The sequence below is a fragment of the Mesocricetus auratus genome, unplaced genomic scaffold, assembly GCF_017639785.1.
Source record: "Mesocricetus auratus isolate SY011 unplaced genomic scaffold, BCM_Maur_2.0 Super-Scaffold_100010, whole genome shotgun sequence".
NCBI classification, from domain to species: Eukaryota; Metazoa; Chordata; class Mammalia; order Rodentia; family Cricetidae; genus Mesocricetus; species Mesocricetus auratus.
This window is the reverse complement of record NW_024429194.1, coordinates 64,327,685-64,342,131: the sequence shown is the minus strand read 5'-3', so window position 1 is coordinate 64,342,131 and position 14,447 is coordinate 64,327,685. Positions and strand designations below refer to the sequence as shown.

Here is a 14,447-nt window from a genome sequence, read left to right as displayed (position 1 = left end):
GTACCACCTGGTGGACTTTAGGAAAATGGGGCAGGATGGGGAGGGGTGTTTGGGTGGACAGATGCGCATGCCAATGTGTTCAGTTGTGTACCCAGACCAGCATGAGCAGACTCCACTCACGTATGCTCATGTGCGTGTATCTAGGAGTGTGAACACACGTAAGTGCACATACGCGCATTCCAGAAACCCACAGAGTAGTATGAGTAGGGGGTGCGGAAGGTCTTCGGAACATCTTCAGAACTTGGTGGAGTGGGGAGGGTGTACTGCAGTTAGGGAAACAGCCATGAGGCTCATCCGGGTCAGGTTACTCAAGAACTGAGCACCAGATCTCTCCGGAGCAGCTGGACTGGGGAGGGCGTGTCTTAGAGTGCCTTAGGCTTCGCTAGCCAGTGGGTGAGGGGTTTCAGCTTTCTCAGCTGGAGCTGAGGTTTGTCCTCCACTTCCTTTTGCAGCACTTGGCTTCCCTGCTGGCCTCAAGAGTCTGGGTATTCAAGCCCCAGGCCTGCTCCAGGAAGCTTTCCCCTGCCAACTGTAAGGTCATCTCTTTGAGGTTCAGAGATTTCCAAACTGCGGGTGTCTGAGGTGGGGGTGTCCCAGGATGGCGTTTTATTTGCATCCTGCATACATTTCTGACCTGGACTGAGAGCCTGGGCGGCGGCTGGGGGCGGCGCGAGAGCAGTAGGCGGCCCCATAGGCCCCTGTCGGTAGAAAAAGGTGGCCAGCGGCCAGCCCCGCCCTGTCCGCACCTGTGTGTGCTCAGCGGCCAGTCTCCAGGGATAAAAGGTGGCAGTCTGCCTGGGGTCAGCCAGTTCCCTCTGCTCTTCGCCCGCCCGGTCTAGCCAGCCACATCCAGTCGCTATGTCCATCCACTTCAGTTCTCGATCCACAGCCTTCCCGGGCCGCGGTGCCCAGATGCGCCTGAGCTCCGGCCGCGCCGGTGGCTTTGGCAGCAGCAGCTTCTATGGCCTGAGCACCTCTAGGCCGCGCGTGGCCGTGCGCTCCGCTTATGGGAACCCAGTGGGCGCTGGCATCCGAGAGATCACCATCAATCAGAGCTTGCTGGCACCGTTGAGGGTGGACATCGACCCTACCATCCAGCAAGTGCGCCAGGAGGAACATGAGCAGATCAAGACCCTCAATAACAAATTTGCCTCCTTCATCGACAAGGTAAGGCCGTGTGACCCAGCCCCAGCCATGCGCCATGCCCTAGCGGTTCTTACCGGACATGCTTGCATAGGTCCTGCCCTAGGAGGCCGGGCTCAGGTCTCCTTCCTCGGGCGTCTTGGGTTGGCTCTTTGTAGTATCTCTCCTTACACCCTCTTTCAGTCTCCAAGCTCCTTCTCTCCTCCAGCAGCGGGCCCTGGGCCCCTCCCTTTCCTCAGGGGTTCAAGGATTGCCATCGAAGATCTCACCAGCTTTCTTGGTTTCCTGATCTGAGGCCTCTGGGGCTTTGGAGCCACTGTGTTACAGGTGTGAGGCTGGGGGTTCTAGAGGCCACACCCAGCAGTTAGTTCTCTGCTGTCTGGGCCCCCTTTCCTGAGAGGAGGTGATGGGGTGTGAGGAATGGGTGGATGACTGGCCTTTTCCAGCTGAGAGAGTGATGTCTCTGAGGTAGAGGCTGAGAATGAAGGCCCAGGAGGGAGTGGGAGGCTCCTGCCCCACCTACCTTCTTGTTCCTTTATCTTCCTCTGCTGGTAGGAGGCGAGGTCACCCCTGCCTTTGGAGATGGGGGAGATGGCCTGGTGGGGCATAGGGACTGGGTTGAGGGACCTTTGAATAGAACCCCTTTGAAGGCATGCTCCCTGGCCGTCCATTCCTGCCATTCATGGGCTCCTAGGGGTGAGAGGCAGACTCAGAAGGGAGCCAAGGGGAGTTGCAGTCCTGCCTGGCCCTCTGGCTAGGGCCCACTCCCCTGCCTCAGTGTCTCCCTTGCAATCCTCCTGCCTATACTATTTTGCCCAGGAAATCCTCAGCAGAAGCCCCCCTCCCCACTGCCCTAGACCCAGGTTCCTGCCTTGATGCTGACCTGGACCATCCTAACCCAGTTCCTGGCCCTCCAGGCTGCTGTTTCCAGGCAGCTCCTCTTGCCTCCCAGCACCAGGCTGACTTCCTTTTGGTCCTGGGATGGGTGCCGGTGTGTCTTCTCATTGGTTTGATCCTAACATGCTACCCTGAGACCTGGCTGGAGGCAAGAGGAAGGAGAGCAGATACTGAGGAAGAAAGAGAAGTTCCAGCCTGGAAGGAGGGGCAGTTCAGTCAACAGCCTAACACCCTCTCACCTCTAGTTTCAGAGAAGAAAGGGGCTATCTAAAGGGCAGAGGTAGAGAATACCATTGAAGTAAAACTGGCTAGAAATCCTGATACACCGCTGAACCAAGCCCACCAACTCCACATCTCACACTTGAAATAGGGTCCTAGGGGGAAGGAGTGAGCACTGGGGACCCACTGGTGGGTATATGGGCTCTGCCTGTTGACTCCAGACTGTTCAGTACCCGTGGTGGTGTGGGCTGGCTGCTCAGGTGCCTCCTTTTCCACACCCCTCCAGGTGCGCTTTCTGGAGCAGCAGAACAAGATGCTGGAGACCAAGTGGGCGCTGCTGCAGGATCAGAAGTCCGCCAAGGGCAGCCAGCTTCCCCGGATCTTTGAGGCCCAGATTGCTGGCCTACGACAGCAGCTTGAGGCTCTCCAGCTGGATGGGGGCCGCCTGGAGGTGGAACTGCAAAGCGTGCAGGATGTGGTGGAGGATTTCAAGAATAAGTAATGTCCCTGGGGCCACCTGGAGGATCCCAGCCCTGGGCAGTGTGCCTCTCACTCACAGGCGCTCTGCAAGTGTTCCTGGTTCAGGGGTCAGAGCCCATAGCTGCCCAGTATCAGAACTGCCTGAGGGATGGCCTTTGCTGGCACTGTACTGCCTTGCCTCTCCTTTTTCTCCCCAGGGGATGTTGCTGGGGCATTCCGGTCATTTTTTTTCCTGACTTAGTCAAGAGAAATAGCAGTCTCCTCTGACAGTCCTGGTTCCTTTTGGGTGCCTGGCTAAGCCCCAAGGCCTTAGGTGCCAGAGGCAGAAGTTATCCCAGGACAGAGTGTTTTAGAACTTGAAACCCTCACAGATTATTCTAGAACAGTTTTTTCCCCTGTACAGATGAAGAATTGGAAACCAGACAGTCTATGGGGCTTAGTCGAGATTGCTGCATAGTGGGTCATAGGAAACTTGGTCTTGAAATTGTGTCCCTAACTCTCAGAGGTGAGAAGGAAAGACACATGTGTGAATGATGGTTTTGAATGACAGGGCAGGGCTCGGGGCAGAGTCAGGCTGCCAGAGACAGGAAGTCTGGGGGTTTGTGGACATGCCTTTGAATGCTCCTGTGGGTCTTCTTTTCTCACTGATCAGAAAGCAAAGCCTAAGGCTTGAGCGGGGCCCCACCCTGACTCCCTGCCACTGGGCACTGGGGCAGCTGATGTGCTCTGTGGTTGTGTAACTAAGTGGAGCCAGGCATACCAGCTCTGACTAGAGGAGAACAAACAGGACCTCTGGGGAGTGTCTCCCACCAGCTGCTTCCCTTGGGCAAAAGTCAACAGATTCATCTCATAGTGGGTGGAACCAGGTAGGCGCAGGGCAAGGGGATTCTGGGTAGCCAGCCAGCAGCCTGTGTTGTCAGGCATTCAGCCTGCTCCCCTCAGAGCACCTAGGCTGAGCTCTAGGCAGAGGGTGAATGAGAAGCTGGCAGCAGGCTCAGGGAAGGGCATGGGTGCTCTGAGAGCTCCAACCAGTGTATTTGGAGCCCAGCAGTCCAGCAGCCTAGCACCAAGGCAGGACATCAGGTAGCCTTGCAGATTTGTAGCTTCTATGGTACTCAATGTCACTCTACATGCATGAATATCCTGAGCCTGGGCTCCTGGCTGGTACTCTGCTTCCTACCAAAGCTTTCGCCACTCTTGGAAATTCCCGTGTGCTCCATAGCCCTTGTTCTTCACGGCCAACTTCCCATTTTTTTCTTTGATTCCCCACATATACGCTGGAACAAGCTAATGCACTCTCCTCATTGCAGAGGTGCTCCCAAAGCCAGATGCCGGCTCCTTGAGAGGAAGAGGGATTTGGGAGAAGGAAAGATGTGACTACCACCCAGCCTGGGCACTTCATATGTGCTCTGTCCTGATTCTACAAGCTTTCCCCATTTGAACTTCTTCTTTGCACCTCAGGGGTGGGCCTAGCTAGAGGTCAGGGTGTGTGCAGTCAGCTGACGTGTTAGGCCAGGGCTTTTTCCCTTTGTCGCTGTGCCACCTGCTTGCTCAGGGGCATCACTGAGTTGTGCGTGACTGCTCCTAGGCAAAGCTGGGCTATGACCACGCCCCTCCCCCGTTGCAGGTACGAAGAGGAAATCAACAGGCGCACAGCTGCGGAGAATGAGTTTGTGTTGCTGAAGAAGGTGAGGGGTGGCGGCTCTGGAGGGCTGTCTCACACACAGGGTGAGACCAGGCAGGGACCTCATATCTTAGGGCCTGCCTTGGACTAAACAGAAAGGAATGATGAGTCTGGGGACGTCTCAAAGCCACACTGGAGTAGCTCAGCCCGTGTCCACATGCTCTGTGTTCATGCGTGCTTGTATGTGCCTACCCCTTTCTCTGTGCTTCTGTGTGTGCGTGCTTCTCTCTCCCTCTGTGTGTGTGTGTGTGTATGTGTGTGTGCGCGTGCGCACATGCTTGCCTGTGAACATGCACATCTCTGGTGAGTGAATAGGGTTGTTCCCAAACCTTTAAGATTAGAACTAAGACCAGAAGATAGAGGTTTGAGAGGGAAGTCTTAGGCTCATATAAGGAAGTGTCTTCTAGGAGTCAGAACCTTTTATCCCAGACCCCAGGGCTCCTGAGTAACCTCAGATGTTTGCAGAATGAACAATAAATTGTCTTGGGTCAGGATGTTCCTGGAGACGTGCAAGTTGCCTCTGGGAAGCTGTAGGAGTGTCTTAGAGGGATTTGTGCTATCTGCCTTTTAGAATTCCGAGTCTATACCCTTTCACCAAGCAGCTCTGGCCACACATGAGGCCCTTGAAGACTCACGAGGTCAACCCAGAAAGTGTGGTCAGAGAGTGAGATGGTTAGTGTTCCTTGGCAGCTTCACTGGACTTAGAACCACTCAGGAGTTGATGTGGTAGTGCACACCTTTAATTCTAGCGCTTGGCAGCCTGAGGCAGAGGATTGCAAGCTGGAGACCAGCATGGACTACACAGTGCATCCCAGGCCAACCAGGGCTACACGGCAAGAACCTGATTTTTAATTATTATTACTGTTAATCACTTGTAATATTGGTGAGGTGCATTTCTGGGTGTGTCTGAGAGGGTGTCTCCAGAGAGGTGTAACTGAAGGAGGAAACTAGGGCCCTGGACAGAATAAAAGGGAGAGAGAGAAAGAGAGAGAGAGAGAGAGAGAGAGAGAGAGAGAGAGAGAGAGAGAGAGAGAGAGAGAGAGAGAGAGAGAGGAGAGCCAGAGCCAGAGCCAGAGCCAGAGCCAGAGCCAGAGCCAGAGCCAGAGCCAAAAGAGCATCAGAACCCCCCTCCCTCTGCTTCTGGCCAGCCATGATGTGAGCTGCTGTGTCCCCCAGGCCTTCTCTGCTGTGGTGAACTGAGGCTTCTGAAACTAAGAGCCTGGACAAATCTTTCCTTGATTACATTGTTCCTGTCAGCATTTTGGTCACAGTGATGTAAAAGCACTAACAGAAGCCTGGCTCCCACCTGGTTGTGACCTGTGTTCACTGGCCTTGGAGTCACCCAGTGCTTCCAGCAAAGCAAGCCAGATGGATTTGCTCATCGTTAGGAGGGTGAAGGGGGATCTGAATGGTTGACACTCTGCTCTTACATGGACTGAGAAGTTGAGGATTCAGTGTGGAAATGACTTGTTCTGGGTCACACAGCCAGTGTGCCTGAGCCAGGATTGTGTCCACACCATGAAGCCTTTGGAACCTGGTCACATGTTTGGTTTGGGGCTCAGGGTCTCTGGGCTGAAGGTGTTGGGGGAGACAATGCTGGCTATGGAGTTGCGTGGAAATGTCACCCATTCGGCATACAACCTAAAGGCCAGGGAGGAAGTTTCTGGGGAGGCAGGGCTATTTTGTCCTGAAAAACTGGGCAGGACTGACTAACTTGCTCTCATCTCTACTGATTGTTCTCTGCCTTGAGGGCATGGTGTCACTCTATCCCATCTCTCAATCCCAGGACGTGGATGCCGCCTACATGAACAAGGTGGAGTTGGAGGCCAAGGTGGATAGTCTGAATGATGAGATCAGCTTTCTCAAGGCCCTTAACGAGACGGTGAGTTCCAGGGTGGGTGGTATGTCATCTTCTAGCCTTAGGAAGGAGACCTACTGACCATTGTGTGTCAGGAGTTGGGCCATGACTAGGTACCCTGAGGGGACCTCACAGGAGGAGTGTGCACCACATTGTCTCTTTATCTCTTGTAATCTTACCAGAGTCTGCTATTTGAGATGCTAGCATCTGGGCAGAACTAGTCAGCATGTGTTGTGTCCATGCCCCTACTGCCTGGCTATTCTGCCCCCTCCAGGGTGGGTTCCAGTGAGGTATGAGAACAGGGATGGATCATGTCCCAGACAAGCATTCAATGTCCTCTCTCGTCCCTGCAGGAGTTGGCAGAGCTGCAGTCCCAGATCTCAGACACATCTGTGGTGCTGTCCATGGACAACAACCGCTCCCTGGATTTGGATAGCATCATTGCCGATGTCAAGGCACAGTATGAGGAGATGGCTAACCATAGCCGGGCTGAGGCCGAAGCCTGGTACCAGACCAAGGTGTGTGGCCATTTGGGGACATCTTTCTTTCTTCTGCTAGGCTCTGAGTGTCAGCTCCCTTTCTCCTCATCTTGTCTCCAGCCTTTGGGACCTGGCAGGCGTCAGTGATTAAGGCTGTGGTGTGCTCTGGAGTTCAGGATGGAGAAGATTCCCAAGCTAGTTCCCTGCCTGAGGCTTGAGCTCAGGCTGATGGGGGCAGAAGAAGAGGAAGGCAACACATTGATAATAATTCCGTGTCATGGTGCTGATCTGGCGGGGCACGCCTGCTCAGGGCTAGGTCTTAAGTGTTCTGTCGCTTTCACATGTTTAATCCACAGAATAGCCCTTTTGTGTGTGCTCCACTGCGGCTGCCATTCTAAACACGAGGCACAGAGAGGTTAAATGAATTTTCCAGCTCACATATCTCACAGTAGGTGAAAGAGCGGGGACTAGGTCCTGAAGTCCAGTGTTCCAGGAATAGGAGGCTCAGTTGTAACTGTAGAGTCAAAACAGCTGAAAACAGTCTGCTAAAGAAATGGGAGGACATGGACTAGAGCAGTGTCGCTGAAGGAAGCCAGAAGCCAGGTCTGAAGGGTGCTTAGGGTATGGAGTCTAGCAGCGTGCACAGGTAGAAGAAGTACAGCCTTGGTTGGACCCATGCTAGGAGGGCATGGAGATGCCCTGTAGTTTGACCTTTTGGAGTTGCAGCTGTGGGGGATTGGGTGATAGCGGTAGCTGGGAGGTGACTGCCTTTCCTGGGAATGTAGGCTGGGAGGGAGTTTTTGTGGAGGGGGAGAAGGATCTGGTTGCTGTCAGTAATGGTCCATCCTGCCATAATTGTGTTCATGGCCTTTCAGTTTGAGACCCTCCAGGCGCAGGCTGGGAAGCATGGAGATGACCTGCGCAACACCCGGAATGAGATTGCAGAAATGAACCGCAGCATCCAGAGGCTGCAGGCTGAGATTGACAATGCAAAGAACCAGGTGAGGGCCAGCTCTCTTGCTGCCTCATCCCTGCTTTTTGGGAGTAAGAGGCAGCTAGCCAGGTCAAGGTCAGGGTGAGTCTGGGAGGCCTGGGTCCAGGTGGGTGCAGCTCACATTACAGGGCCCTGGTGAGACCTACAGGGTGGAATGTTTTTGTTCAGGACTTGGTTTGGGGTTGAAAGTAAGAGTCATGGCAGGGTGTGGAGCCCGTGGAAGGGAACTCAGGTTGTCTACCAAAGGGGAACACTTTAACATTGAGCTCTGTGCTTGCCCCTAGCTCTGGGCTCACAGCATATCGATCAGAAATCCTTACTTGACCATCCCTGTCTTCACTCTGGACAACACCTCTTCCTCCTTTTGCTCAGGCCATGCTAACCTACTTCCTGAATCTTGCCTTTACTATTCATGCTCCAAGGCCTCTCAGTCCCCTGGACTGTGATTCTCCAAGCTCTGTCTATGGCTTTTGCTTTATCATCCATGGGATGTAGGACCAGAGTCCCTCTTGTGGGGGTTGACTTCTTCAAACACCCAGCCACCACACCAGCACCCATCTGAAGTTTGTTGAAGCGAGGTTATTAAATTACTGAGTATCTTCACCCCACTGGAATTGCATGATCCTTGAGAGTAGAAGCCATCTGTCTGGCCCACTAATTCCATCTTTTAGGTCCTGCAACACCACAGAGACTGAAGTCTCAAAGGAGATCCTGAGAGCACATGCGTTTTGTTGGAAGTTGGAATTGGGGGCATTGATGAGGGGAGGGTCCCCTAAGTCCTGAGGTGCCAACATGGTCAGGACAGTTTGGCCTGAGCAGGCGTCTGCCATAGGGGTGGGCAGAGGATGCATGCTGCATGCAGCCTTAGCAAGCATGTCCCTGAACTTCGGTAGAGATGTAGGAGTGATTTACCCAGGAACAGCTTTCCCTGAGCCCTGCAGGTGGATTTACACGCAGGCGGGGCAGCTGCTGCCTTCTGGCTTGGGTGCAGCATGGTGAGTAACCCAGTGAAGCCGTCCAGCCTCTGGGCCAGAACAGGAGGCGCAGATTAATGAGTGGTCCTTTCTCAACCGCGTAGCCTTCGCCACATCCATGAACCTTCATGTGCTATTACTCAGATGGTAACCACCACTGACGGCCTCAAGGGGCTGGGAGGGGGCTTTAGAGACAGGGGCTGGCTCTGCCTGGCCCAGGGGACATAAGGTAAGAGGACTTCACTGAGTGGTGCCCATGGAGTAGAGACTTCATCTGGGGGAAGAAGACCCTAGGCTGAAGAGGGGTCCTCTTGAAGGGCAGAGAAACCCTGGGCTGGTGTGGGGGATGGGAGTGCAAGTCTACCCACATAGTAAAATGCCCTAGAGAACCAACTTAGTGGAGAAAGGAGTTAGTTTGGCTCATGGTTTTAGTTTCTGGTCATCGAGCTTAATCGCTCCGAGTTGGTTGCTATGCAGAAGATCATGGTGTAGATGGATGGTAGTACAAAATTCCTCCTCTTACCTCAGTCAAGATGTAGAGAAGGTCCAGGGCTCCTAATTCCCCTTCATAAACATATCCGCAGTGACCTCAGTTCCTTCCACCAGCCCGTCCCCTAGTGGTTCTACCTTCTCCCAATAAACACCATCAGCTGGGGACCAAAGCTTCACCCCTGCCTTTGAGGCATGTTCAAGACCCGAACTGTGATCGTGGGGCAGAGTCCAAAGCAGGGGAGCCCTCATGCCAGCAGTAAGTGGTAGCTGCTCATGGCAGACACTAGCCCGTGAGAACTGTGTCACCCTTGCTCCAACCACATGATACAGTATGGGATCTAAGCCTTCTATTTGAACTGTTCAAACCCGGGGCCTGCTCCTTATTTTTAAGAAAGTATCTTTTAATTAAAATGTAATTACTTCCTCCCCTCCCTTTCCTCCCTCCTACCTCTCCCAAGTCCCCTACTCACTCCCTCTCAAATTGCTGGTTCCTATTTTTAAAGGCATCTGTCTCTTGTCATTTACTGATATTTGTGATCCAACTGGGATCCCATGTCCTTGGTGCTCTGGCTAGGGGTGAATGGGTGATAGGCTTTACAAGTTATAGTAACAGGGATTGAACACCTGGTGTGTGGTAGGTATCATGTCAAGACTTTGTGTGTCTTTTTAAAAAGACTTTAAAAGTTTTAATTAAAAATTTTGGCTTATATTTACTTGTTTTATTTTATATGTATATAAATGTTTGGATTGCGTGTGTATCTGTGTATTGTGTACATCCTGGGACTGGCCTTATGGACAGTATTGAGCTGCCATATGGGTGCTGGGGATTGAATCTGGGTCCTCTGCAAGAATAATAAGTGCTTTTAACCCCCAAGCCATCTCTCCAGTTCAACTTTGTGTGTCTCATCGCTCCTTATCCTCACAGTATCCCTATGGAATAGATGCTCGCATCATTACTCTTTCAGAAAGAGGAGACTTTGGCTTATCCCTGCAAGGCTACATTTCTAGAAAGTGGCAGAGCCTTGGCATTGGACCCTCATATCCTTGTGTCTAAGCTTTAGGAGTCCCTGGTGTTTGGGGGAGTAGGAAGGGCTAGTGAAGCCATCTTAAACAAGATGGACGGGTGCAGCATGGGTTGGCAGGAAGTACTGGTTAGCTGTCCCCTCTGCTCATGATTTCACTACCATCCACAGCGTGCCAAGTTGGAGGCCAGCGTTGCTGAGGCCGAGGAGCGTGGGGAGCTAGCACTCAAGGATGCTCATGCCAAGCAGGAGGAGCTGGAGGCGGCCCTGCAGCAGGCCAAACAGGACATGGCACGGCAGCTTCGAGAGTACCAGGAGCTCATGAATGTCAAACTGGCGCTGGACATCGAGATCGCCACCTACCGTAAACTGCTGGAGGGCGAGGAGAGCCGGTGAGAGATGCAGGCTGGCGGGAGGGCCCGGGGATCAGCGAGGTCTGGCCTTGTTGTTGATACACCTACAGGCATCTCCTAGGTGCCCCTCCTTTGCAGGACATAGGGTAGGAGTTACAGGGTGCACAAAGCTCATGATTGCTGCTTAGCGTTTTAGAGAACGCCCTTCTAGATGGAAAGGCCATGTGGCAAGTCCCTTCCTAAGCAGAGCCATTAACAGGGTTATTAAAAAATCATTTATTTCTTGGTATGGTGTATGTGCACATGTGTGCACAGGTTCCCACATCCAAGCTGATGCTTGGAGGTCAGAGGAGGATAACAGTGTCCTGATCATCCTGTCTCCTGCCTGCTCCCCGCTAGCACCGGGGTTACAGGCATGTGTGAGGCCACACCTGGCTTTTCATGTGGGTTATAGGATTCAGATGCAGGTCTACATGCTTGCTCAGCAAGTGCTCTTACTCACAGAGTCATCCCCCAGTTCCTAGCAGGGCTCTCTTACTGACCCTCAGCTTGTTTTGAGGGAGGCAGGTCACAAGCATTAAGCATCCCTTCCAGCGGGACAAGCTGTGGTTCAGTTAACTGAGGGACACGGTCGTGCGCAGCTCAGGCCTACTGATTGCTGGTTAGGCCACTTTTCATGGCTAACTGGGCTACCTGTGTAGCACTCAGCAAGCTGGGTGGATTTCCTCTGTCCCCAGAGCTATTTGCATAATCACCTGCTGTGACCTGGAAGGCTGGCAGGGGCTGGGCTGGCTTCTTGTAGGATAGAGCACCTCCACCTGAGGTTGGTTTTGTTCTTCGGGGTGGCAGGGGCTGATTTGGACAAACAAAGCTGTGCCCTGGGGAAGGTTAGGGTTTGGAGAGGTGAGAGAAACAACCATGTTGGCAAAAGCATGGGAGTGGACTTGTTAGTCTTCTTTTGTTAGAGCCCTGCATAGAGTCAGCTAATATTTAAGCCATTTCTGCCCTCAGGGAGGAAGTGCGTTCACCATGGAGATGAACACCTGCAAAGGGAGAGCTCAGAAATCAGGAATCTTTACTTTTTTTAAAAATTTATTTACTTGCCCTTAAAAACCCAAACTATTTAAAAAACTAAAGAGAGAGAGAGAGAGAGAGAGAGAGAGAGAGAGAGAGAGAGAGAGAGAGGAGAGAGAGAGAGAGAGAAAGTGTGGAGATCAGAAGCGAGCTCTTGGGAGTGGGATCTCTCCGTCCACCATGTGATATTGGATTCAGGTTGTCAGGCTTGTGGCAAGCTTCCTTACCTGCAGAGCTGTTGTCCTGGCCCCCAGGGACTTGTACTTTTCAAATGCTAAGTTTATTGGAGAACTTTTCACACTGTGTGTGTGTGTGTGGGTGGATGGAGTGGACAGGAAGGCAGGGATGTGTTGGGGCAGGAGTGGGGGTGTGTTGTGGTGGTAGGAAGAGGGGAGAAACATGGTTGAGAATGCAGGCCAGAGGTGGACGAGGGCCCTGTCTATATGTACTTTTATTTACCTCCCTGACTTCTTTGTGAGAATCGGAACTGAACATTGGAGGCATCTGGAAGACAGGCTGTCACACAGCTGTCAAACAGGCATGTCTCACAGGCTGTCCCACAGGCATGTCCCACAGGCATGTCTCACAGGCATGTCACAAGGCTGTCCCATAGGCTGTCACACAGGCATGTTCCACAGGCAGCTCCATCTGAGAGGACTTTCTGAACCTTTGACCTTTCTGACCTTTGGGGTCCTGATTCTTCCTGTTTTAAGTCCCATAACCCCCTGAGCTCTTCCTGGGCATGTCACCGGCTGTGTCTCTGAAACCTTCATAATTATTTTGAGATACAATGTTGCAAATATAGCCACAAAGTCAATACATACTTAGAATTAAGGAAGAATTAAATCAGCCACTGTAACTTGGACCTCAGGTCTGTTCCCAGTGAGTCCTAAGACATGGAATTGCTGCTTGGTGTCACCCTGCCCTTGACTGCTCCAACTTCTAGCAACCCCCACCATTTGATTCAGCATCCCGGAAGCATCCTGGAAACCGGACTCTTTTTCCTTCAGTTTGAGGCTGCTGAGGCACCTCCCCCATCAAAATAAGGTGTCTGTCCCCCCTGCCAAGCAAATTGAACCCCAAGGCCAAGGGCTTGGTGACAATGGGACTATGAGTCACCAAACAAACACACCCAGCTGTCTCAGATTTTTAATTTCCACTGCAAGACCTGTTTCAGGCCCATGGGCTGCTGAAAGCCACCTGCTTTCCCCCACCCTCAAAGTCCTGGCTGGAGCCAAAGTCAATCAGTCAACAATTCAGTAATTATTTCAGCACCTGTTAAGTAGTTGCTAGTTCCAGGCCTCATGCTGGGGGCTGGAGACAGGAGTCCAAAGGCAGCACCCTATTTTGAAAACTTCTGGTGAGGAAGGGTAGGCCTGCTCACAAATGATAAGCATGGTAACCATGCTGGGGAGCCCTAGGTGTTTGGGGCTTGTAGGAAATTGTATGCATCAATCTTCAGGAAATTGTATGCATCAATCTTCACAAACAAACCTGTCATCTTGGTTCTGGAGGTAGGCCCAGTTTAGAGGTGGGACAGGAAGTCTCTGGAACTTTGATGCAGGTCATGTAGTCAGTTAGGAGAGGGGTCTAAGTGGGACTTCCGCTCATACTCAGCCATTTGAAACAAGGCTAAAGACAATGTGGGAACAAGAGGGGAGGGATGGAGATTCTGGCAGGGTCTGGAGGCTGGTGCCTGGCCGTGCTAGCTCCACCCTGAGGTGAGAGTTGTGTTTTAGATCTGTCCTCTTCTTCCAGGTTGTCTGGAGATGGAGTGGGCCCTGTGAACATCTGTAAGTTCCCGGTTACCCGCTGAGCTGTGTAGACTTAGTTGGCTTTCTAGAATGGTAGACTGGCCCAAGGGTCCTGGCTCGGGAGGTTGGGAGCCTGCCCTTCCACATAAAGTTCTGGCAGGTTCCATGGAGCTTACATCTACCCAGCTCAGTTCAGAGCAAGAAGCAGGGGTGGGTGTAGGGGTTAGCCAGGTAAGGGAAGGCTTTGAGCCTCTATGGGGGGACCCTGCCACTGTCAGAAATTTCTTTTTAAGTTGCGGGGTAGAGGGTGGCTTTTAGTCAGGGCAAGGGGAGGGAGAGCTGTGGCAAGAAGGTGGGCTGGGGGAATATGTACTAATCAGACCCTCTTCTCTTCCAGCTCTAGTGAATTCCACAGGGGGCAGCAGCAACAGGCTCAATTTTGGTGGAACCATGGGCAGCAATGCTCTGAGTTTCTCAAGCAGTGGAGGGCCTGGGGGACTCAAGGCCTATTCTGTCAGGACCACATCTACCACCCGCAGGGGTCCTCACAACTGAGCCCATAGAACCAAGCTTGTGGCCTTGGAGAGTGCCCGTACCCCTTTGCCCACATGCAGGAGGACCCCTCCTGCCTCATGTCCCCATCCTGATACTGGAAGATGGTCTGAAACTGCTGCTGGTTTTAATAAAGTTCTTCTCTGAGTGAGCTTCATTGACTAGCCAGGAATGATGTGCACAGGGAGCAGAGGGTATGCTGTGCTCAGGGCTGGGGTTCACACTGGCAGGAGTATGGCTCTAAGGTGCTGATCCCCTACCCAGGGTACCACTGTGGTCCCTGTCCAGGCCAGGACTGACTCCAGTGCCTCTCCTGAGGGCATTCAAGGAGATCAGTGTCACGTCTGCTCTGTGGCCTGTGTCCGAGAATGTGCGGAGGGTGTCGGGGATTGACAACACAGAGACTCGTTCAACGATATAAAGAAAACTTTAAACAGGCTCCAAAAAGGTTCAAGAAAACCTCCTAAGAAAA

At 52.6% G+C, this 14,447-nt stretch overlaps 1 protein-coding gene across 1 annotated transcript; it reads left to right on the top strand.

Annotated features, from left to right (window-relative positions):
- The first annotated feature begins 734 nt into the window (after positions 1-734).
- On the top strand, positions 735-14,126 carry Krt7 (keratin 7). Its single transcript, XM_005067271.4, has 9 exons — positions 735-1,167; positions 2,546-2,757; positions 4,367-4,427; positions 6,210-6,305; positions 6,635-6,799; positions 7,636-7,761; positions 10,414-10,634; positions 13,428-13,462; positions 13,821-14,126. The coding sequence occupies exons 1-9, from the start codon at positions 859-861 to the stop codon at positions 13,976-13,978; spliced, it is 1,383 nt and encodes a 460-aa protein (XP_005067328.1). The 5' UTR covers positions 735-858; the 3' UTR covers positions 13,979-14,126.
- The last annotated feature ends 321 nt before the right edge of the window (positions 14,127-14,447 follow it).

Excerpts from the sequence above, each read along its gene's own strand:
- Krt7 (XM_005067271.4), top strand. The coding sequence starts at position 859 with ATGTCCATCCACTTCAGTTCTCGATCCACAGCCTTCCCGGGCCGCGGT. Across the intron at positions 6,306-6,634 it reads TCAAGGCCCTTAACGAGACG|GAGTTGGCAGAGCTGCAGTC; the intron begins GTGAGTTCCAGG and ends TCGTCCCTGCAG. Across the intron at positions 6,800-7,635 it reads AAGCCTGGTACCAGACCAAG|TTTGAGACCCTCCAGGCGCA; the intron begins GTGTGTGGCCAT and ends ATGGCCTTTCAG.